The sequence below is a fragment of the Eurypyga helias genome, unplaced genomic scaffold (assembly GCF_000690775.1).
Source record: "Eurypyga helias isolate BGI_N326 unplaced genomic scaffold, ASM69077v1 scaffold7932, whole genome shotgun sequence".
NCBI classification, from domain to species: domain Eukaryota; kingdom Metazoa; phylum Chordata; class Aves; order Eurypygiformes; family Eurypygidae; genus Eurypyga; species Eurypyga helias.
Window position 1 is genome coordinate 124,336 of NW_010237869.1, and position 25,092 is coordinate 149,427.

The 25,092-nt window shown below is 38.1% G+C and overlaps 1 protein-coding gene across 1 annotated transcript in view; it reads left to right on the forward strand.

The window, feature by feature from the left end:
* STK32B (serine/threonine kinase 32B) overlaps positions 1-15,485 on the forward strand; it is a 113,193-nt gene extending 97,708 nt beyond the window's left edge. The window contains exons 7-11 of the mRNA XM_010147634.1: positions 5,441-5,544; positions 10,120-10,236; positions 11,432-11,557; positions 14,537-14,668; positions 15,417-15,485. Of these exons, the coding sequence (XP_010145936.1) occupies positions 5,441-5,544; positions 10,120-10,236; positions 11,432-11,557; positions 14,537-14,668; positions 15,417-15,485 (548 nt within the window). The remainder of the gene's footprint in view (positions 1-5,440; positions 5,545-10,119; positions 10,237-11,431; positions 11,558-14,536; positions 14,669-15,416) is intronic.
* Positions 15,486-25,092: the final 9,607 nt, after the last annotated feature.

The window sequence follows — 25,092 nt, forward strand, 5'->3', positions numbered from 1 at the left end:
TTTAAGATCAGGGACTAATATGAAAAAGGAGAATGATACCTGGAGCCTGGTGTCATGGCAAACCTCAGTTAATGACACTGGAATCTATTTTCTTATCTGTGAAATCTCAGGCGTTACAATAAAACCTGTGCCACTGAGGTGTGTTTTGCTACATGACTGGCAGAGGGTATTACTTTGCAACCCCTGCCATACACCACAAACCCCTGATTCCTCTTACTGACATGTAGGGCCTCTGCTGAGCTGCAAATTGACTACAAAGAGCTCTAGCTAGCCAAGTGGTTGACTAATGTCAGGGGTTTCATTCTTGACTAATGTTTTGGAAGTGCTGTCTGAACTTGATCATTCAAAAAAATAGAGGCCAAACCACTATGGCTTTATTTTTTATTTTCAGTTTTTCATATTAATAACATTGGCACAGGGTGTTTTGTAGGAATTAATGACCAGTTACCAATGGCAACATTTAACTATGCATGTACAATCAGCTCCTTGTAGCTAATCAATCTTGCAAGACTCACTTGTAAGTTATTGCTTAGATACACTGATTTGTTATTATGTAGTAAAGGCCACTTGAAGAAGTGTCTAATGTGTTCATCTCGCTGCACTTTCCCTCTCACCAATTTTGCAAAGTTACAAAGCAGCCTGTTGAAGTTGGAGGTTCTTCAAAGTAAGTAATAGCACTGTTAGCTTCTTAATCAACACTTGGCAGTCTCCTGGGTAGTGGTAAGCAAGTACACCAGGTGCTCTTTGATTAGCTTCTTGCTAAGAAACTGAAAGTTAAATCAGTTCATCAGAAAAGAAATGCCACATTGTGCTATTTAGGATTCGTATCAGAGCCACTCCATGATCTTCCTTTTATGATTTAGTCTGATGAATTATCTTTATGATTAAACCAGTATGCTCCATCAAAAATAATAATAGCTATTCTTTGTGCCAACCATTTCAAATGATAGACCTCAAATTGACTATTTTATCATGGACAGCCTTTTCAAATTTACCATTGGACACCAAATTAAAATGGCCCGAATTTCAGAGACCTGGAGCACTTACCGTTTAACTATGGAGTTAAGTGATACCTACAAATACTAGGCAGATTTTTAGAAACCCTAATTAAAGGTATTTTATCCTATGTACAAAATCTTGGTGATTTTTTTTTTTCATTAGGAAGAAATGGTGAAAATAGGATTCAGTATTGTTTGCACTTACACTCTATTCTCATTTATTTCAGGCTCATGAATCATATTGTTAGATACTGATAATCTTCCACAAATAGGGTACAAAATTACCAACCAGTTAAGTAAAATTTCAGTTTTGTACTTTTTTTTTTTTACATGTCTTTAGGGAGATATGCATAGAACATGAGATGCATCCTCCTCATCATTTACAATGTAGATCATCTGCTTGCTGTGACAATTGCAGTGGGTCGTTGTATATATGAATTGATTTGTCAGGCATTACTCTATATTTCACAAAGTTATTTGGAGTATGGCTAAACATATAGAAAAGGAATATGGATATCCAAGGAAGCCACTGCTTCTGAGATGGATGCAGACCCACTAGATTTTCTTTCATGTTCAATTTTTTATTAGCTGTTCTCCAGTATGCTTTTACTTTAAAGCAAAATAGTCATTTATTTACTTCCTTGGAATCTTCCCCTTGGTACAGAGACAACCTACAATGATATGGTATTACTAGAAAGATAGAGTGTGAAAGCATCAAAAGAGAGAGCTCTGTAGAGGATTTATTTAATTTATTATTTGGAAAAAAAAAATAACAGAAAATATGTATTGGGGGCAGCCAAGGAATGCACTGAGGCACACAATGCAGCACAAAGTTAGGTTCACTTTATGTCATTTTTCAAGAAAGCAAAGCAGATAAACAGTGAAGGCATGAAAGTATGTTATTAAGAGAAAAATACAGAAAAACAATTGGAGGATTTTTAGCTTGGCAAGTTGCTGAAGTTAGATATGTGCATTTACTCATTACCATACAAGACACAAGATTTTATTGTTTGCCCTGTCTCAGCTCCAATGGCATTAATTTTAAAATGCTCTGTTGTTGTCAGTACCAAAGCCTTGTGTGGAAGGTGGTGGATCACACTTCTGCCACACGTGAAGAGTAATCTACCAGACCCAAAAAATGCATTGCTTCTGAGAGACAGACTTTCAGAAGTCCACAGTACTGTGAGTGGCAGGTTTTTGAGGTGTCTGGGTGCGGGTGAAGAGCCCATGCAGTTCATGATGACTGCTGAGAGGTAGGGGTTGTAAAGGTCCCATTGAGACAACGCCCTTAGACCCCTTCATCACCCCGCTCAGATGGGCTGTGAGAAGGTGGTTGCTTGAGCTTCATTAGCAGCACATGATCATAGGCTGATTCATGCTGGCAGGGACCTCACGAGTCTTTAGCCCAACTTCCAGCTCAAATCAGGTGAGCGGTGAGGCTGGACCAGGTTACTGCTTCTAAAGGCACTCTTTGGGGCAGCTCTAGTAAAGCCGTTCTCCTTGTGTCCAAGATGTGTGTTCATGGGGAGCTATGGAGACTTGTAAGGCATAACGATTACAACACTTTATCACTTGTCTTTGAATTCACTCTTGCTGCTGCCAGCCTTGCTATTAACTTGATTTAGCTTGCGTCGCTGTTTAAAAGCTGTGGTTCCACCATGCAAACTTCTACTGCCTTCATGCAGTAACTCAGCCCCCAGCCAAAAGAATCTGCAGGACCAGACCCAGTACTAAAACCACATGTTTTCCTGAAAAGGAAAATTCAGTAAAATTCAGTTCAGTAGAAACTGTTTGAGGAAAAAGACCTGAAATTTTTGTTCTTACATGCACTCTCACTTTTGTTCACATGAACGAGCTTTTGCAGGCAGAATCCTTGCATTTTGGTAGATCCACTGGGGTAAAAGATGTAAGTATTCTTCTCATCCTAAATCTGTTATGATGAGAGGGTATGTGCTGAAAGGGTACACAGAAGAGTTGTTGCCCTTCCTAATGTCTCAGCTCAAAAAGGCTTTTAAACACATTAACCAAAATCTTAGCACAAGATTGGTATTTAACAGCCTTGCTAAATTAGGGGAAGATCTTTAGTCTTCAGTAGGGTTGAGATGTCACCCTGAGAACAAACTTGTATGTAGGATACTGTAAATCATATTGCAGCTTCTGTCAGTCCCTCCACATCTTGAGAAGCGGGTGCTTAAAACTGCTACACTAGAGCTGACTGAATACAGGGAGGCAGTCCAGCTGAACTGCAAACAATACTGAAACAGCAGGGGAAAAGGGGTTATCTGCCTTAAAAATCAAGAGCCTAAACTCCCCATTTTTAAGGATGCCGTCAACAGCTTAAGGTGAGGAAACAGAGCTTCAAAACACCAGGGCCAGTGAGCAAAAGCAGAAATTGTTTTCTGCTGATCTACTTAATGTGGGATGAATCGACCTTGAAGTTTTTAGACCAAGAAAATAAAGTAAAAGTGGATAACTCAGTCACTGAATTAGCAAACCAACTGCACCATTCTGGCAACATTGTGGGTTGCATCGACAGAATGCTTTCATCTCTACCTCACAGAAATCAGAGGGTGATCTGTCACATTATTAAAATGTTAAAGATAGAAAGAGTGAAACCAATATTATACCTATACAGCTCAGTAAAGAAGTCCACAAAGGCTATTTTTGGTAATGAGATATTATACATCATCTAGGCAGACCTTTTCACAGTGAGCAAAAACCATAACAAATGCAGCTAAATAAAGCAATCCTTCAGTACAAGGTGCTTATGGTGATATTCTAAACAATGCTTTGGTGCATGATGTGCAATTTGGGTGCATTGATCCACTAAAGTAACGCAAAAAATCCTTCCTACCCTCTTAGTATCTGTCTATGTGATAGACCCCACACATGTAATTTGTGCCTACACAGATTTCCATCAGCAGGCAAACAAGATCTAAGTACATCTGCAGATATAGCATGCCAAGTAAAGGTATATTATCTGGAGGTAAGACAGAGCTAACTCAGTGCACTGACTTCTATGGCATTGTTGATTCATGACATACTGGATCACAGCACAAGCTTACCTGTGCCAGAGGTCATTCTCCAACCTGGTCAATCGCCAAACACCCACATTCTGGCAAAAAATGTTTATTTAGGTGCCTGTGGTTCTCCTACCAAATTTTAAAACTATTTAAAGATGGTCCTGCTGGACAGAGACAATAGGAACATTTTTATTCATTCACTGCTTTTTATTCTACAGTTTAGGGCTTTGCTGCATCTAATTCATGGGTGCCAAAATCCTTTATTAAATTTGGCTCCTCAAGACTTTCTGAACTCAGGTCTGGGGTTGCCATCCATAATGATTGAAAGGACTGCAAAAATCCTCTGGAAGGAATGATGTCCCTTTAATTAGAGGTGCTTCTTTAAATGCCATACATAGTCCAATCTCAAACTGCCAGTCAGAAGTGTGACCAGATTACATTATTCACTGCAGTATGCCCATTAGAAAGTGATGCAATGGAAATCAGGTGGTAATGTGGTACATTAGACTCGGTAGCATGGCCAGGAGAGGCTCACATGGTAATTGCAATCTAGCATGATGTTACGGTTGGTGGTAGTGTTGTTTAGAAGATCCCCAGGGAAAGCGTTGTTTTCACAAAGTGTACTGAGAATCTGCTGTGAAATAATTAGAAAAGCATGACTGACTTTTCATTTCATTTCATATCCTCTCTTTTCTGAAGAAACTACAGTGGCATTATTTAGTATGTCTTTCTTGCTGGAATTAGCCAACTGGATTCTTCTTTTGAAAAGATCAAATTTTTCACTACAGGAAAGTTATTTTTACGGAATTCATTATTTTGTTGACAGTGTGTTTATTGCCAGTCATGACAGAGTTTCTCATAGCATACAATCACTGTCAGGATTTATATTTAATTATTATTTTCCCAGGTTGAATAGCTTTAAAAACTATCTGATTAATGCTATCTGAATCTAGAATAAGGATGAGATTTACCATGTTCAACACCTCCATCCATCACAAAGAATCACCTTGCTTGCATATTTGTTCCATAAAACGTTTGCATTACCCTAGGGTTGGAACTGGATGATCTTTAAGGTCCCTTCCAACCCAAACCATTCTATGATTCTATAACTATTCCAAGTCACACTTCAGTTCAGGTATTCCCCTCCTATTACTTACTTTTATTCACATAACATAAAATTTGAATGGACCAGGTAGGAATTAATGTATAAAATTATTGGCTTTTGAAAACGCCTGGTCAGAGAGTGTTGCTTAGGGACAGAAAACCAAGGCACTGAAACTACATCCCAAAAATGCTGTGTTTACAAATGTATTTAATTCCAGTTAATTGCATCCTTATCCATTTTTCAAATACTGACATTAACATCCATAGTCTAACCTTAATATAAAGCTTTTTGTTTGATTTGATTTATTGTTTTAGCTCCAGAAGTGTTCCAAGCCTTTATGGATGGAGGTCCAGGATACTCATACCCTGTAGACTGGTGGTCATTAGGAATTACGGCTTATGAATTACTGAGGGGTTGGGTAAGAATGATGTCTTTTGTTGTTATTTAACACACTGACTGACAGGAGTCCCAGAGTTTGTGGTAACCCTGAGTGCAACCATTATGATAAAGTTTGTGTGGGCAAGGCTGCAGTTCAGGTCAGGAATGCTGTCCTGACCCCTTCCCAGCTGGAAACACTCTCAGAAAAGTTTCACACCACTCTCTATTACATTATGAAAGTTTGCCTAAAATGGACATAGATTTTTGGTGTGCGCTAAGGAAAAGCCTAATGTTTCAATGACTTCTCAACAATGCTGAATTGGAAACAATGGTATTTTTTTCCTCATAGAAGTTGAGTTACTTCAGGCTTTTTTATGTCTTTAACTCTCTTGGCTAATACCTTAAAAAAGCTAATGTAATATCCTAAGATGTTTGGCCCAACTACAGAAAATGCTTATCTGCCAGTGCACTTGTTACTTATCTAATCAATTATATGAATAAGCTTAATGAAATATCTTCCTGAGCATAGTCAAATATCACAGGAGATAATGGAACAGTCTTTTCCATTTTGGTTCAAAGGATTGAATTTGGTTGCTTAAATATTTACTATTCCCTAAGGAAATCAGTAGTTTAGACACTATTTCAGGATAATGATGTAGCTAAAGTGTCTGGGGTTTTTATTTTTAATTTCTATTTTGGACAGAGGATTTTTTGCCTGGCAGTATGCTGTTTTCAAGGAAGGAGTGTTTGTTATCATATGACACTAACACAGTACTACTACCCTGTCCTGCTAGGCACTTAATGTGAGACAATCCATCCCATAAAGATATTAGAGTTACATACAGAGTGACAAAGGAGACTAGAAATAAAGAACAATTATTATTTCCATTTTAAGATGGAAAACTACATTTCAGAGTGTCTACGCATTGTTAATTCAATCCAGAAGCTACACTTTACAAAGGCCTAAAGCTTGGCCAAAATATTTTGTAACTCCATAGAAATGGAAGAAGTCATGCTCCTGATATAAAGATCTCTCCTGTGCCAAATCTCAGCTCTGCTCTCAAAGCACAGTAGACTTGAAAACCATTTCAGGAAAAAAAAAAAAAAGTCTTTGCAACTTTTCTCTGCCATCATTCTCAGAAATTACTGAGTGTTTAAGCTGACATTCTTCCCAGGATGGAAAATTTTTACCTGAACAGTAAAGGTCTGGCAGTGATAAGCATAGTACATTCTTAACCGTAGTCAAGGACGGTAGCACCACTTGCACATACAATAAATTATGAGAACATCCTGATGGTTTTATATCAACCCTTTCACCAATGAGTGTCTCCAAGAAAACAGCACAATGAGTGATTGTGTAAGGAAAGCTGAACTCCCAAGACAAATCACAAAAGATACATAAGTTTAATAAATGAAAAATTATATAGAATGATATTCATTTGCCAAGGGCTGCACAGTCGTCTTTGAATAAGTCCATCTGACTAAAGATAAAGCAAAGCTGAGACTGAATCAAATAATTTTTTTAAATAAAAACATTGCCATCTGTCCATTCTCCAGCCAACCAAGCCAGCTGCTTGTTTTCTCCTGAAGAGTAGCTCTTGCCCGCTGAGCAAGGCAGAGGGTGGCTTGGCAGCCCACACCTTTGTATGGACTACAAAAAGGTGTATTTTTTCCTGAATTGTATTTCTAAACTTTTCTAGTCTAGACAGGGCCTAAACTGACACTAGTGATGACAAGAGAAGTAGCGGCAGGTTGAGGAAATGTACTTAACCCCAGGCATGTTGCTGTCTGCAACAACCGCGAGCTCCAAAGCTCCACCTGCTGCAGCAGTCCCTTGCAGATGGCTGCAAAGCAGCAGCTTGCACCTACAAGGCTGCAAGGTAAACCTTCAGGCAGGCAGCCCCTTCCTCCTCCACACCCCCTCAGCACTTTGTGCTGCAGTGAAAAGAAGGTCCCATTGCCACAGAGCAGATGGGTGGGTGCTGGGTGCAGCCCACTCGCTCCTGCTACAGCAGTTCTGGGGAAAGAGGAGGGTCTTGCCCTGGGTAGAGCCACTGGAGACAGGACTTTCTGCAGGTGGAGCATGGTGCATGCAAGTGCAGGGGGGAAGGCAGGAGTATTAGAAATTAGAAATTTTGGTCACTTCCCACCTCTGAGCTGTGTATAGTGTATGACACAGCTGCCACTGTAATGGGACAGAAACGTCCTTTGGGGAGGCTCAGGGTGCTCAAGGCATTGCAGCAGTTCTCATGCCTTGCTCTCCACTGCCAGGTGGCCAAGACAACGCTTTGCCGGAAATAGGGCTGTGGCTATAGGAGTAGGTTGCATCTGGTACAGAGCTGTCTGGACCCTTTTTTTGATCATCCACAGTAGCACTAGCATTTCTTACGCTGTTGCAGGCACATTTCTCTTCTTAGACAGTTGTTGATAAAAGACCTAACAACCAAAAGAAGTAAATTTATAAAGCTTTGCACCAAACATTAATCTTTTCCCCAATTCCATGAACTATAGATAATTGCTAAAATTTATAACTCTGTATACCATGTCCCCAACAGAGACAAGGTGAAGGAAAAAGGTAGTAGGTGGGATTCTTGGACTCTGACTTTCACTGTGATTTGAACAGTTTACAATGAATTTTGCTAAAACATCCCCAAAAAAGCGAACAATCCTTTTCCTTTTTCACAAAATGAAACAGAAGGGATTCGATCCTCAAGTGGATTGAATAGCTGAAAAACATGGGATGTATAGGTGTGAAGGATCTCAAAAGACCAAGCTTATAATGACCATTGCTTTGAGTATTTATAGTTCAAATTAACTAAGAAAGATGGTAAAAATCTCTGCAAATCTCAAAAGAAAATCAAGTGGGAATGCAGAATGCTAATAACATTTAAAATAATGTAATTTTTTTAAAGATTTTTCCAGTGAGAAAAAAAGATGTGCAGAAAAATACTTAACAGAAAATCTTTCTTATATTTATTCTCACATTTTACTTCTTTCAAAGAATCATTATTCATTAAAGTTGCTATTTTTAGAGCTAAGCCACCTCTTCCAACAATTGCATTAAATTCAGGCTCAGGCATCATACTGATCACATTATTACATCAAATCATATCAGCAGATATAGCTCCTGTTATATCAGCAGTAGCTTACTTTTTGACAGACAGCAGACAATACGTTAACCTTTCATTTTTAATAGTTGCTTTATGGCAGCATTACGACAGGTAGGGAAAAGCATATGACGGACTATTTCAAATGACAATTTTGAACCTGATTCAACAAAATTGTATATTCACAGCATGCATTTAGGTCCTGTTGAATTCATATGGATATGATATAGCTAAATGACAACAGACTAACTGAATAGTAATCAAAGAAAAATGATCTAAGCAATCCTTGGATTTATTTTTAGAACACCCCAATGCCTTGGAATGGACTTGGTTTCATACACGTGTTCCAAGTTAAACATGTGCATGAATCTTCTCAAAATAAGAATATTTTCTAGGCCTTTACGAAGAGTGATTAATTCACCATTAGATTAGGTAACTAAGACCTATAAATACTCTTAAATTATAATCTTGTACCACTACAGCCTAGCAAAAGTCAAGGGGTGATTCAGTTCTTGGTGAAGGTAATGAGTGCCTGCTCTTTGCTGTTGAGGATATTAGATTAGAAGGCAACTCTATGTTGGGTATGAATTATGATTCATCAATTTGCACATTGTTGCTATGATGGCATTTAGCTGTGGATCTCATATCAGGTATCACATATTTGGCACTTGCTGGGTACAACTTATTTCACAAGCAATACATACTCTGTCCTTGTTGAAAAAACACATCAACATAGAGTATCATTCTAACAACTTGATTCACAAATACAAGTCTTTAAAAAATACGTACACAATAATTAATAAAAACATAAATTTATATGTGGTACTTCAATTTTCAAATGCTACATTTAGTAAAAGATACATCACAGCTGTCTTCATGAACAAAGCACTGTGAAGCCTGGAGCTTGCCTTTACCTATAGAAGAATTGAGGTACTGCAAACACGGAACAGCAGCTCCATATAATCCATAGGTCCATGTAGTGAGTTCATTTTAGATTTAAAAGAGGCCAAAGGACAAGGATTGGTATTTGGAATCTACTTTTTCACTATGGTGCTTACACAGATTTTTGTAAGCATTTTTTAATTTCTGTATCTCCTACTCAGTAAAATGAGGATCGCAAAGCTCCCTTCAATCACCACTTTTCCATTTTGCCAGTTTAGATCACAAAGCATTCTTAGTACATTCTAGTACTACAAGTAAAAAATAGTAAATAATTCACATTCCACATAGAATGCCCCAGGAACAAAATTATTCAGCCATCTCATTTGAACTGATACTCCCTTTCATGAGAGAAAGATTTGCGGAGGAAATGCATCTATGAGTAATCACTCTCATTATGACCAAAGAAAAGCACACAAGTAAAGAAGGATTAGCCTCAAAATTGTTATAAGATGTTTTGGTGGTTTTGATATTTCCTGCATAAACAATACTGAGCTCAGGAAAATACGAATTGTCTACACTCTTCTATCCATCCTTGCTGACTTGATATTGATTTAACTTTATCCCAGAGGCCATATGAAATTCATTCAGGCACCCCCATTGATGAGATACTCAACATGTTCAAGATAGAAAGAGTTCACTACTCATCTGCATGGTGTAAGGGCATGATAGCACTACTGAAAAAGGTAAGAAAGTACAATCACCTTCTGTGTAAAGTGCAGTACGGTCAGTACTGTAAAGAAAGTACAGTCACTCTCTTGTCTCCTCTTCAGGAAGCCACTTCAACAATGCAGAGGCATCAGGCAAATATAAACATTAGGTAGTCGAAATTTGAAGGACAAGAAAGGAGTGCTTATTCCTAGACTTTTTTGAATGTTACTAATGCAGTATTCTCTCTTGAGAAGCTGGATTATTCTTAATCTTAGACTTAGACATCTAATGGCCTCAAATAGATAGAAATCTAACCTTTTTTTCTTTTATTATTTTAAAACTGATTGACTAATGAAAGCAAAACTTTTGCGATCAGTAATTCACAGTCTGTGGGAATTCCCATAATCTCAAGACCTAGTTGTGCATGTAGGAAAGGGAAGGAAGGACCACTCTGCCCCCTGAATTTCTGCCAGTTTCCAGATGAAGAGCTTAGAAGTGAAAAGGGCTGTATCTCTGCCTGTCCCATGTCGCTACGGTTGCAACAACAAAAATCAGACCATTTTGCTGTAAATGCCACCAAGCTCCAAGCTGGGGTTCTCTCTGAATGCATCATGACCCTTAAAATTGCTCTCTTCCTAAAATCCCAGGGTTTTGTTTAGTTTTTGTTTAGTTTTGTTTTGTTTTAGTTTTTCTGACCATGCTGTGAGGATCATCTGTCTCTTTTAGGTATTTCAGATCATCAGTACTGATATTTGAGCAGGAAATGATTATGAATGTGTGACTAGAGCAATAGAAGATCAATTTCCTTTTCAGCAATGAGCAATCTATTTTTGATACATGGAGCAATGAGGTGGTTAATTTTAATTGCTTCCAGGATGTTCAGTGTAACTATATATTCCAATAAATTAAAGACAAAATACAAATTGTTGGGTAGCATTGAACTGTGATGTTTCATGTCACTTGGACTCGTGTGTATTTGTAAACACACTTTTGTTACTAACACATTTGTACACTTCATGCCTGCAACAGCCATCTGGTGGCAATTAAATTATATTAATTTCCTATGAGTTATTACTTTCATTTTTTTAGATTGGGCCTTCTAGGAATTGTTAGAGGATTTCCTAGCTATTTTCTCACTCTATATCTTATATCATACAATTTAGATGTGATATGTTTACTCTTCTATATGGCCATCTAGTTTCTCAGAAAATGTCTTGTGCTTGATCACAGCTCCTCACTAAGGACCCAGAGTGCCGTCTTTCAAGCCTTGCAGACATCCAAAGCTCTCCATACCTAGCTGATGTCAATTGGGATGCTGTTCTAGAGAAAACTGTGACCCCAGGCTTTGTTCCTAACGTAAGTTGATATTCCAGGTGAACTGTGTTTGCAAATTCCAGCTTTAATTATCACTGTTGTTTTATTTGTTTACATTTGCATTTATTGCTCTTCAGTGATCTGCTTCTCACAGAAGCTTCACTTTGGATTCTGGTTTCATTTACTCATTCATAGCTAAGGGAAAACTTGGCCCATTTCATTAGATCACACAAAAACCTAATCAACCTTGATTCACTTTTTGTTCCCTTTCAAATAAAAAAGCATTTTCCAGACTTTGCATTTCAGCTCTTAGGGCAAATGATTGTCAGCGTTAACTCAGCCAAAGAATACCAAGGCAACTGTTGTTGCTCTGGAAGTGAGGCAGCTAAATAACATTTGTGAGACTTTTTAATATCCTGGTGTGCTGTTCCTTTTTCACTTAAAAAAATACTGTTTCAAAAAACTGGCCTATTTCCTTTGTGACACTTCCTTACACTAAAACATTCAGATTCTGTGCAGGAATCTGGTGGTTTCTTTTTTTACTGTGGTCTCATTTTGTTAGTATTTTCTGGATATTTTCATCTTGATCATTTGTAACCTAAATGGATTTGAGGGCCATGAATAAAAAGCAATGACTGTGGTGTTGACATGATTTTCCACTTTGTAGACTTGGCAATGTTAGGTTTATGATAGGACTCAGTGATCTTAAAGGTCTTTTCCAACCTAAATAATTCTATGATTCTGTGACTCTATGTTCAGTCATACTGCACCATAATTCTTCTCCAAACAATACATTTGTAGCATACTAGGGATTGTTTATATCTTTTTATGCAACTGTGAATAAAGATGAAGAGGGACTAGCTAGACCCTATCCTCATCCAGAGGTACATTAGAGATCTTGTCAAATCTCATGGGGACAGGATCCAGCCCTGAAGAAGCTGACAGAGGGAGGGCATTGCCTAATGGCCCAAAGGCAGCCAGGTGGGTTGCTAAAACAGTGCTGGCAGTATTTGCTGTGCTACTTGGGACCTGACCAGAGCCTTTCCTGGAAGCAACAGAAGAAAGATGTAGGTGGGCAAGCAGGGGTGAAATTCCTTCCTTTCACAATTTAGCTCAATGGTGGTGTAAGCTGAAAGCTTGACAAGTGAATATCATATCTACCAAACCAGGATCAGGACTCATACTCAACATGTCTGCACCTGGAATAACTGCTATGCCATCTCAGGCCCTTCCCCTACACTCTCCCAGCCTGCTGCCTAAGGAAAGCACTGCAGGACAAAGCTCCTCTCTGGCCTGGCAGACAATGAACTCCATTCTCCAAGGTGGCATGAATCTACAAGATGAATGGAGACTATTTTTCCTCTTTTCTTTTTTTTTTCAAGATAGAGCTGCCCTCTGAGATATCCGAGGTGTGGGCAGACTCTCAGACAAAAAACTATTTAGACCTCCAATGCCTAGCTGAAAGTTTAATCTATAACTGTCAGCATGTGGGAAACTTCACAGCCCTGCTTTGTGTTTTAAAAGAGAGATTCAGTTCCCCATACTCAAAGGTACAACATAAATGGGGATCCAGGAGAGTCCCAGACTATTCAAAGCCCAGCCACGCCTAGGTACATGTCTTACGACTTGAAGTCAAGAGAGAGGACTTCCACCTGCTTCAGCAAAACTGGCTCCTGCAACCTGCCTATGACAAGTCTGTTTTCTGCTCCTGTTGCTGCCCCCGCATTTTCTTTCCTTAGGCATCTCCTCCTTCCTCCCACTCAAGCTTGAATTCATAAGGCCATGTCTTCTATCTTCACTCTGCTCACTCAAGCCAGCTTTGCTCCAGGAATGTATAGCCAAGTGATGCAATGTGTGTCACCCTACTAAGCCACCTCGATGGTGACAATGATGTGATTAAAATCCCTGAATTCCCAAAGGAAAAGAGTCTGCTGTTAATATCTTCCAATACACAATTCAAATAGTTTGCAATTTTTTTTCAAATTCTTTGAGAATGAGCAGAAGAAAGGAACTCATGTTATTCTGATTACAGGAGTATCAAAACACTGATCCAGTAATTAGGATGCCAAGCAGTGACTTACAAAAAGTGTACTGGGTTCAGCTGAATCGTAGATTTTCTGGCCATATCCTAACTCTTATCCTTAAATAGGAGGGGAACAGTTCATCCCAAGAGATGGCCTTACTGCATTTATGACTAGAATTAAAACAAACAAACAAACAAAAAACCCAAAAAAACCCCAAACAAACAAACAAAAACCCCTCAAGGCATAACTATGCTCCTGTAAACTTTTTATGCTGAAAAGATCTGAAAGAATCAAGAACCTGAAAAGAATTAAGGAAGAATCTGAAAAGAATCAAGGAAGGAAACAGCCATACAGAAATGGTGTTTAAAATCAACTTAAAAAAGCACTTCCTGATACAACAAAGAATCTTAAGATTTGGTTCAAACACCACAAATTAACATAAAAATGGAGAATCCAGAATATTTAAGTAATGTAAGTAATGGCTAAGAGAAAGCAGAATAGAAACATTTCTTGATATAAATGCTGTTAACCAAAAAAGGCCTGCTTCTTCCTGCGTTATAACGGATAGGAGCTACATAACTGAATCCATCTGCATCTCTTCAGAAAACCAGATTTTAACAAGTACGGTCTTAGAGGTACTCCCCATCCTTCCTGCATTATTACAGTTGCCACTTATATTCTACACCATTAACCAATATCTGATAAAGACCTTGGGCGAGATTAATCTCTCATTGGGGTAACATAATTACAGTGATGCTAGGAGTGTATCTGTATATAACTAGGTAGAGGATCTAACTCTTTATTATTGCTTTGTAATATTTTTTTTTCTTAACTCCCTTATTTAAACTTCAAGCATCACTCTAGGCCTAAAAAGACCGTTTTCATTTTACAGATGTGATTAGGAAGCTGTATTGTTATTAATATTATCGACACTTGCCAGAGACACTTAAAAACACAATGGTGCTTCAAAGAGTAACTTTGAATCCTTTTGTACCAGAAAGGAAGACTGAACTGTGATCCTACCTTTGAACTTGAAGAAATGATTTTAGAGTCCAAGCCTCTTCATAAAAAGAAAAAGCGACTTGCCAAAAACAAATCCAAAGATGGAGCCAAGGAAACCTGCCCACTGGTAAGCTGGAGACTGCGGCTGTGGTCAGTGGCATTTCATTTACATTATCTAATAGATAAAATCAGTTAAATTCAGCTTTATCGTCTCTGAAAACAGACTTCACCTCTATGTCTGTTGTTTCAAATATAGCATAAACCACCCCCAAAGGAAGACAAAATGCAACCATTTATTTCAGTCAAATAGTAACACCATGTTTAAGATGTAATTAATTTTAAGATTCTAACAGATGCTCATTTAAAGTATGAAAAATTGTTGCCAGTCGGCAAATACTCTTCCCACACATGGATAGTATTTATCCTCTGCTGGTACCCCAAAAATGAAAAGTATGTAGTGAAAAACTCGTTATTTATAAATGTTTTAAAGCTGTCTCTTGCAGTCTTGACTAACATCTCCCATGTAGAAAGACTCATTGTATAAACCTCCGAGAAGAGTAAGACATAACTGGTTTACAGACTTAAATTTGCATTTCAGTGGGTTTTACAAGTTCTGTTGCTAATTCTAATGATTTCGGATGCTTGTGCAAACTATTCTTCTTAGAGCTATCAGACATAAAAATCCTCAGGAATTCTTTTGGGGAACTTCTAAAAGAAAGGATTGATTGTACTATCACAGCCCACTTTTGAAGAATCTTCAAAATGGCTTTTGATAGTATTCATTTATAAGCCATTTTGTTCAGTATCATTTCTGTTGTGATTTTTGTCTATGATTTTCCATCTTTTAATCAACCTATTCATGCTGTTTTTTAAAGAACGTACACCTGCAGCAGTGCTTGGAAACCGTTAGGAAAGAATTCATCATATTCAACAGAGAGAAGTAAGTGCATTTATTAGTGCCTGTTTAGCATGCGTTACTGAAATTGATTTGAGAACCAGATTTTTTTTTCTCCCAGTGTAAGGAAAAGAGATTAATGATCATAGCAGCAGAGGCTACAAGGCTGGATTTCCATTGATTTCTTCCTCTTACAGTCTCTGGTGTGATGGTTTTATAGTTCTTCCATCTCTGAAAGCAAGCAGAACTGCTTGTGGTGAAAGTATGTTAGAGAGAGAAGGTAAATGTCACTGGAACTCTCCAGAGAAACTGTTAGCAATTAAGCCAAGGAATACAATACAAGGGGTTGCTTTTTCACAACTTGAACAAAACCAAGGGAAGTGATAACTCATGAAATTTTAATGATATGCACTGCAGTGTTCTGACTTGGAAACCCTATTCATACTTCACCACCATAAAACAGGTCATTTCAACATTAGTTATTTCAACAGAGCTAAATATTAAAACCATATCAAACAGGAAGGACGTGCTTCATAGTCTAAGTATCACCCTGAACGCACGGCAACACAAGTCTGGATCCCAAGGATGTCAATAATCTTTCTGGTCCAATTAGTAGATTGCATTTCACCTACTTTACTGCATTTGAGTTGCAGCCACTCTGGAACCATTTGTATTCTGGATATAGCTTATAACAGCAGAGTTATTTGCATCTTTGTTCAAATTATTTAATTTCATTCAAGTATATTCAGTGGGTTTATCTGACCAAATTATATCTGCAAGCCTTTCTAATGGACTTCTAAAATACTGAAAATTAATTAAAAGTTGTGAATGTCTTAGTGCTTACAATTACTGTCTTCTGCAATTAAAACTGGGAAAGCAATTGTCAACTTTGCACAGCTGACATGATGTCATGAAGGAAATTATGCCATGGATAACCACATTTTCCTGTTACAGTCTGTGGGACATGTCTATGCCCAATAATGACTGCTTACAGAAAATACAGCAAGGACTTAAAAAGAAAAGGAAGGTCCAATAGATTCTTCATGCCATTTTGCATGCTCTCTAGCACCGGAGAGCCATATGTTTATGTGAACAAGAAAAGCCAGACCAAGTCAGCTGAAAGATTTTCAGAAGGGTCTTGGTGGACTTCTGAATCAGTTCTGGTATTGGTGAACAGGGGAATGCTTGAACTTTTTAGGAATTTCGTTAATCCACAAAAATCAAAATTATTAAGATTGTAATAACAAACTTAGAAAAGATTGCACTGATAAATCAATGTAATGTATTTCCAAGAAGTTGTTCATACAACTAGTTCATTTCCAGATATGAACTTCTCGCCCAGACTTCAGAATCATGTATCAAGGAAGCCAAATATATGGCAATTTTTGACAGATAACATACCAGATTTTCTTAAAATGCTTTCAAAATTTCATTGTGTATGTCCACTAGCCTTGAAAAATTTATGTTGACATGATTTTACTGTGCTATTCTTAAATATTTTTTAGCAGTGCATAGGAATTTTTTCCCCATTTTTTTCATATTGTACAACCATGGTAACAACACAAACTACAAAAGACTGAGAGGTTGATGACACATCAAGGAGAAGTTTAAATGTAGTACAAGTAAAATGGAAGCAAAAGATAAAACACATGCACATCATTCAGAACCACACATGTTTTGTCATTGCTTAAGTGACTTTGATGACGTGAAGGAAGAGTATAGATCTACAACAGATCCTGCCTTGTCTTAAGCCGGATCACAATAATTTCTTGTTTAAATTGTATTAGAGCTGAAGGACATGGAGAGACTTCTGTAATAACTTTCAAAGATGAAAATGTTAATTAAGGGGGAAGCAGAGGTCAAGTTTTTGAAGTGCAAAGTGAATTCAAGTTAATGGGAACAAAAGAAGAGCAATGACAGACACAAATGTCATCATACTAGAGAGAAGAGGCTACACAGTAATATGTCAGAGTAATCCATGGTGGGTTCCTATGCCCTCAAGGGTATACAGGTTGAGGTACTTACATGGATTTCTAAAGCCACATGGCCAATCAAGTTCTTAGCAACAGCTGCAGATGCTGAAGGACATGAACTGTTCCTACGAACACAATATCCAATAATTTGTGATTGTATCATTAGGTGAGGTGTCAATCCCAAGCAGGGTTTTAAATCAGTCACAGATTAATACAGCCAGATGTTTTGATATTCCCTCATGTTCCTCTACATAGCCATAATAGCTTAGGTAATCTAGCTGTTTGAAAAATATCTGCATACTTCCTTAGATATTCATTATATTCAGCTAAGAAAAGCTACATTTTATTGTGATTTAAGCCTTCTGCTCAGTGTACTTCAGTGGAACAGAACACTACATAATTCCTAAGTAAGTGTAAATCAATATATTTAGCCCATCTTTCAACAGAAAAGATGAGAATTCCCAATTAAAAGGATTCTAGGAAAATTGTCACATTTGTCATTGAACAGCATAAACTGACATAGCAATGTGTAGGTAGAGCATGGTACCAACCATCCCAGTTCCACAACATCTTGCAGTCCAATACTTTTAAAATAACTGCTATGAAAAGCAGAATTTGTTTTCATTGAATGTCTTGTTGACACTTCCAGTCAGTGTCTCTTTTTCATTATGTATCTTTCATCTTGCAACAAATACTGCAGATCTTGAAAGATGCCATGTTTATTCTCTGTCCAAGAAACTTGAGAGTCTATCAGGAACCCTGAGATTGCAATTAAAGGGAGGAGGGTGGGGGTGTAGAGAAAAGACTTACTAGCCTGAAAAGAATTAAACAATAATTCAAGGGGCTGAATGAAGTAACTTAACTAGTGTAAGTTAATGACAGCAAAGACAGAATGCACATTTTCACTTTTCTATTGCTTTCTGCAGTTAAGTAATTGGAAACTGGTATTTATAGGAATGATGAGTGCATGAGGAAGACAGTCTATTTTAGGTAAGCCAAGCTTTCAAAAGAGTAGGCTTAGTTAAAAAGACTTCCAGATGGCTTTACCAGCAGCATTCAGGCAATATTCCTTCTCAGTAAGTCTTACATTGTCCTTGAATGCAATTAATTTGGTTGAACTATAACTATGAAGGTGATATCTATGGTTTGAACAGTTATGAGATAGGATGAAAGATTTGAAGAATTAGAAAGAAATGAAATAAATGTGTTTTCTTAAAATAGGAATTAGGAAAGGAGAACTTGGAGCTGTAACATTAGCGGTTCTTTATATATTGGATTTAACTGTGCACGGCTTCCTGTACAGTACAAAGAAGTGTGTTAGTCAATGACTACCAGCAGTGGGTTACAAAAGTTAGATTTTTGTATTTTTACTTACATACTCTGGATCACACAGCATCTTCTGATGATATTATTTGGAATTCACTGGGGAGATGAGGAGGAATGGAGGGAAGACCATCTATTCCCAGTTTCTCTGTATAAAAATCCAGAAAACAACTCTATCAAAGACATTTGCAGAAGATAAAACCCTTTTGCATTTTCCTACAATTTGTATTAATGCAAAAGACTGTCCTGTGTACTAAAAATGGCAGTTACAGAAGTCCAGGTGTAGTTCTGTGCTTCAGTTTAGCTAGGCATGTTCTCATTACTGTTAATCCTATAAAACAGTCTGGGAAATCTGTGAAATCTGAAGGGAATACTGCTTTTATGTCCACAAAATAGACACTGAATATTACAAGTCTTTCTGTGATCTAAGCCAACAGTCATTCCTATGATACACCATTTCTTCTAATAAAAGGAATAATTAAGCTAGGTCATGTTCATCCTCCACGCCCAATCTAATTTCCTTTTGGGACACTCATATACAACTCCAAATAATGGAACAGCAGACCAGGAGCCACTTTAGGGGTGTGCAACATTCGTGGGTTGAAAAAACTTTCTACTCCATGTAAAATGGTTAAGTTGTTCTGTAGCGGTAGCTTTGTACCTTCATTTGTGCAGTTCAACGTGAAGCATCCAGAATGAAATCCCTTACACTGTAAGTAGATCTTGAGTTGATATTTTCAGTACTTCAGATACCAGAGTGAGGAAGTGTCACTAGAAGGAAGCCTTTGTTCTTATTTACATCAATATTTCAGTGGATGTGAGTTACAAATTAAAATGCATGTGTGCCTTTTGACATGACACAGTTGTAGGTCATCTGTCCACATCAACATTATCTTATGGTACCCTTAAGAGAGGGATACACACTGTCCTGATCAAAAGTAAAGGAAAATAAGAAAATCCTTTTATAGTCCAAGTCTGAATGTGGTGCAAGAAGTGTTTTCTGTTCTTCTTAATAGTGTCAGTAAAATCTCTTACTTAGTTTTGAACAAGTAAACGAAATAAACTGTGAACTAAAAATGGTCCAAGTACTGCCTCTTAGCTGGAAAATATGATCTTAAGTTGATTTCAGACTTGTTTGACTCCTTTTGCCAAAGTCTTTTTTTTTTCTGTTTTAATTCTATTTCTATGGATAGATGCTTTATTATGTCTAGAAATGAAGCACCAAATGTTCTTCAGTATCTGAATGTGTATTTCTATAGACTTTGCAGCAGTTTTTTGAGACGTTGATCTTATTTAGAAGCTCTAGGTTATGTTTTCAATTTCTTTTAGAATGAAAGAATGATTGAAAAGATAAAGTCACACTGTTTCTTCCTAGTTTTATTAAAAAACTGAGCACAGATGATTTTGCCATTTTTGTGCCTTTATCACTAAACAAATCTTCACGTATATCTACATCTTTTTATGAAAGTCCAAAACCTGAAAGAGTCAAACATGAAGAAATAAGATTCAATATTTACTTCTAGTGGAATCACATTTACCACCTTTTATGGTTCCTGAGCTTCTTCCTCTCCCTGAAAGATGTTTAAAAGATTAAAGAGGTGAGTCAACGAAGAGGAGAAAACACAGGAAATATTGACTTCTCAGGCAGAATAATCCTTGGTAGACACTTCACAAACTTGTCATCAAAATTATCATCCTGCTACTGAAAACAAAATCATATAGCCACATTTTGCTGAGCAGAATATGTATTTCATATATACAGTGTATGTGAAAATGGATTAGAATTCTGCAGAGCTAACTTAATAAATGGAATGGAGAGGTGAACAAAATATGGATATTTTTAATAATTGTAGTGGAAAATTTAAAAAAACTTACCAATGATTTTGAAGTTGGAGGGGTTTTTACTTAATACAAATATCCTGCAATTATCCTGCAATAGTATTGCTGTAATATAACAGTGGCAGCTGTTTAGTTGCTATTGATCTGAACAGGTTTGCTCCTTTCTTAAGAATCGTAGAATGGTTTAGGTTGGAAGAGACCTTAACCACCATCTAGTTCCAGCCCCCCTGCCATGGGCAGGGACACCTTCCACTAGACCAGGTTGCTCAAAGCCTCATCCAGCCTGGCCTTGAACACTTCCAGGGATGGGGCATCCACAGCTTCTCTGGGCAACCTGTTCCAGTGCCTCCCCACCCTCTCTGTGAAGAATTTCTTCCTGATACCTAATCTAAACCTTCCCGCTTTCAATTTAAACCCATTACCCCTTGTCCTGTTACTACAGGCCCTTGTAAAAAGTCCCCCCCAGCTTCCTTGTAGGCCCCTTTCAGGTACTGGAGCTACTGGTGTCCCTTATTTCTCTTCTCTGTATTTGTTGAATGCAACCACATTAAAAAGTGCTGCCACAAATTAAAGCAGTCAGGTGGATGCTGCCCAGTTCCTAGTTCCACATACCTAGTTATTTCCTAAAAGGTACTGAAGAGCTCTAGCTGAACAGACAGCTCTCTGTTCCTGGAATAAAGAGCAAAAGTCGAGGGAATGTATATTAAGCATTATTAAGATGCTTAAAATCATGTTATCTGATTTTGTCCATATCATAGGTGAAAAGCTTGCTTAATATTCTCTGCATATTATATAAGATCAAATTTATTATCTCCTTCTTTGTAGTTGCTTTTCTTTCACTTCAATTGTCTTTTCAAATTCAAATCCAGAGTCCCAAGTGCTCTCTTGCATTTCAGTCTGATTGGAATTGCATATTCATAATGATTTGCAGTATACCTCATTGAATGTACTTTTCTTAATAGGTATTTTATGTCACTTAGTGTCTCTGGAGATATTTATATTATCATAATCCCCATAATATCTGAATGCTTTTTAGATGAGGCTACAGCACAACTTTTCTTTTCTTGCCACTTCTGCTGACCTTAATTCAGTTTAAATACATCTCTTTCTGAGCATGTCACGCAGTTGTACTGCTCTTCACACACCTCTTTCATGTGCCTTTTTTAATGGATATGTCTGCTTTTGAAGATGACTCCTGCAATCTCACCTAATTAGAAAGATGCCTTTCTGAACATAATCGAACCTAGCTTGTTTGGGGGCACTAATAACTACTACTTGGTCACACAAGCCCTTTCACTTATGCCTTTGATTCCTGCTCATTATTACTGGCTTAGAATTACCAGACCAAATGTGACCCTCTTCTTAGTGGGTCAAGCTGCCCAAAGACTGGAGCATGCCAGGTCCAAGCTGGCTATTTTTCTGGAGGCATATCCTGAAATTCACTTTTTTTTTGAGGAAAACAAAAGCTATTATTTCAATAATAAGTTTACTTCACAGGTTCATGGAGGGGGGGGAAAAAAAAAAAAGCCTGAGTATCTGGAACCTTATTTTCAAAGACTTCCAGGAAAAATGGCCAAAGTTTTACCAAGCAAGGAACCATATCACTGCAGTGGCTACACTTCACCAAATGGACACCCAACTTTGGGAATGAAAGTTTGTTTGGGGATGCATATATCAGAATATCCTCTGTGCTGAAACATGGCCTTGGAAGGATCAGGGTAACAGATGCAGATCCTCAGCACTGCATGCCAGCAATTCTTTTCCATTTACAGAAAGCTAACCACAAATACACCTCATAAACCTAATCAAAAGTCAATTTATAGGGAGAAAAAAGGAAAATCTTGATTTTCACATCTCAGAATTTGGACACAAACCAGAACTGTAGGATTCTGAGCACCATGTAAGTTTGGTTTGTTTTTTTTTTTTAAATAGGTTACATGGGACAAATCATACCTGTGATAAATGAAGGCTGCTGCATAACAGGTTATGACTGTTCAGTGACCATAGGGGATTACCTTCATGGCTTCTCTTGAGCTCTCTTCATAGAATCATAGAATGGTTAGGGGTGGAAGGGACCTTAAAGATCACCTAGTTCCAACCCCCCTGCCATGGGCAGGGACACCTTCCACTAGACCAGGTTGCTCAAAGCCTCATCCAGCCTGGCCTTGAAGACAGCCAGGGATGGGGCATCCACAACATCTCTGGGCAACCTGTTCCAGTGCCTCACCACCCTCTCTGTGAAGAATTTCTTCCTGATATCTAATCTAAACCTCTCTGTTTTCAATTTGTACCCATTACCCCTTGTCCTATCACTACAGGCTCCTGTTTAGTTTCATGTCCTAAACTAGCATAAATTCTCAGTTGTTACAAGTGTCCATAAATTAAAAATGAGTCATGGAGACCGAAGTCCTCATCCTGTTTTAGGAAAGCATTTTGGGGCCAGTTCCTGAAACAATGCAGAAACAACCCAGTAATGATGTAACATGATTAATGCCAGTCATTATGATACTTTGTGCTTCTGTTCAATATACGCATAAATGACTTGGAAAGGGAGGCAAATGGTTAAGTGACGAAGTCCACTTCTGGTACCAAAGCAGTCAAAACTAACCCTGACTGCAAAGAGCTGCAGTAAATAATGATAGTCATGGTTCCAAGCTATACAGTAATAAAAAACTGGCAGCTGAAATTCAGTACTGCTAAATGCAAATATATTAGGAAGAAAAGAATCTGAACTTTACCTTTAGGATAATGGACTCTAAATTATCTTCAGTTATGAAGAAGAGAGATTTTGAAAAGTCTGCTGATAGCACAATCTTTAGTGGACAACTGAAAGGTGTTAATATGCTCAAAATTGCAAAGAAAACTACAGAGAAATGAACATTAGAATATCTTTGTTCATATATAGTTATATGTTCATATACATATATCTGCATCTTCCACTCTGCATACAGTTCTGCTTCCTTATCTCAAAAAGGATACAGAGAACTGCAAAAGGTTACTAAAAAAGAAAAACAAGATTGACCAGAGGTGTGGCATAGGTCATGTTGGAGGATTTCATAGACTTGCCCTACTTTAAACTCAGAGAAGGGGCAACTGAAAAGACAAAACCAGGATAAATAATAATATGTTATGAAATTTATTAAGATGACTAAGCAATGATTATCAGCACTGCATGCCAGTAATTGAATGATTATGATTCAGTCTTTCTGGTAACTCAAGGTTACAAAGTTATCAAGTTGCAGGTTTAAAAGAAAACAAACCATGCCTTTTGGTGCAATACAGCACATGGCCTAGTGCTGCTCTGGATGCTAAGCATATGAAAAGATTCAGAAAGGATTAGTGAAATTCATGGAGAAAGTGCCATCAAGGTCCATAAGACCCCTGATGAACTCATTGGTCTGGGAAGTTTGGAAATGTCAGAAGAGAGGAGGATATGTCACAGCAGACATTTGACTCCATTAGGCTTGTTCTTTGAAAGTGTCCACTAGTGTCTGAAATGGGACACTATGAGAGGTGGGAACTGTGTTAGATGGAATGGCAGGGTATGTGCCTTCTTGCTTTCTCCCTGCTTACAAAGTCTTCATCTTCCTAATAGCACAAGGGTTGCACAGTAAAATGTACATATAAGTTTGTATGTATATGCAAGTACATGTGTGTATATATATCTCTCTCCTTTTTAGAAATAGGGAGAGGAAAGCAGTTTTAGAGTAGTAAGAGACGTAGGCTATGCCTTGCTGTGTTTCAGGGGACGTCAGGCACACAGCCCTGGGAAGACCTCAGGGTTGCCAAACCCAGCTGGAGATAGTTTTGCCCCATCCCACCTGGGGCACAACACATACTCCTGGTGTGGGTGCACGTAGTGACTAGCCTAGATGGCCCAGTGTTCAATGCAGTGGTTCCCATGGGACCCCATGTTAGGCACCTACCTTCCCCATGCTTTGTGTAGGGAGGCATGGTGATTAACTAAAGACTGTGAATTTCTCTGTGCGATCACAACTGAAGAACCAGCGAGGTCTCCTTTGGCAGGGCATCCATCCTTCAGGAAATGAAAGAGCTGTGGTGTTGAGTAGACGTCTTGTGAATCTAAGTTTCGGGCTGTAGCAGAGAAATCCTATATGAGGAATAGGTGGAGAAAGATGAGCCAGTAGAGAGGTCAGTACAGGCTGCAGTTGCTCCCTGGAAACTTACAGGTTCTGATTCCTGGAAGCCTGTTGCTGTGAGAATAGGAGAACGGTAGGACTGAACCAGCCTCCTCCCAGATGCTTATTCCAGTCTGAGAATTTTTATCATCAGATCCCAATAATCAGACAGAGCTAGACTGCCTTTCCACATACTTTAATTCTTAAATTATTGGCTCTATGGCCCCTATGGAGCTGCAGTTTCAATTAGGGATGCCACATTAAGGAAACTGATGCAGCTACTCAAATAGGTTGTCACAGCTAGTATTTTCTTCACTCACCTCTGAAGCAGGATCCTCTCCTCAGCACCAGGGGAGAGGCATGAAAAGCAAAGAGGAGAAAT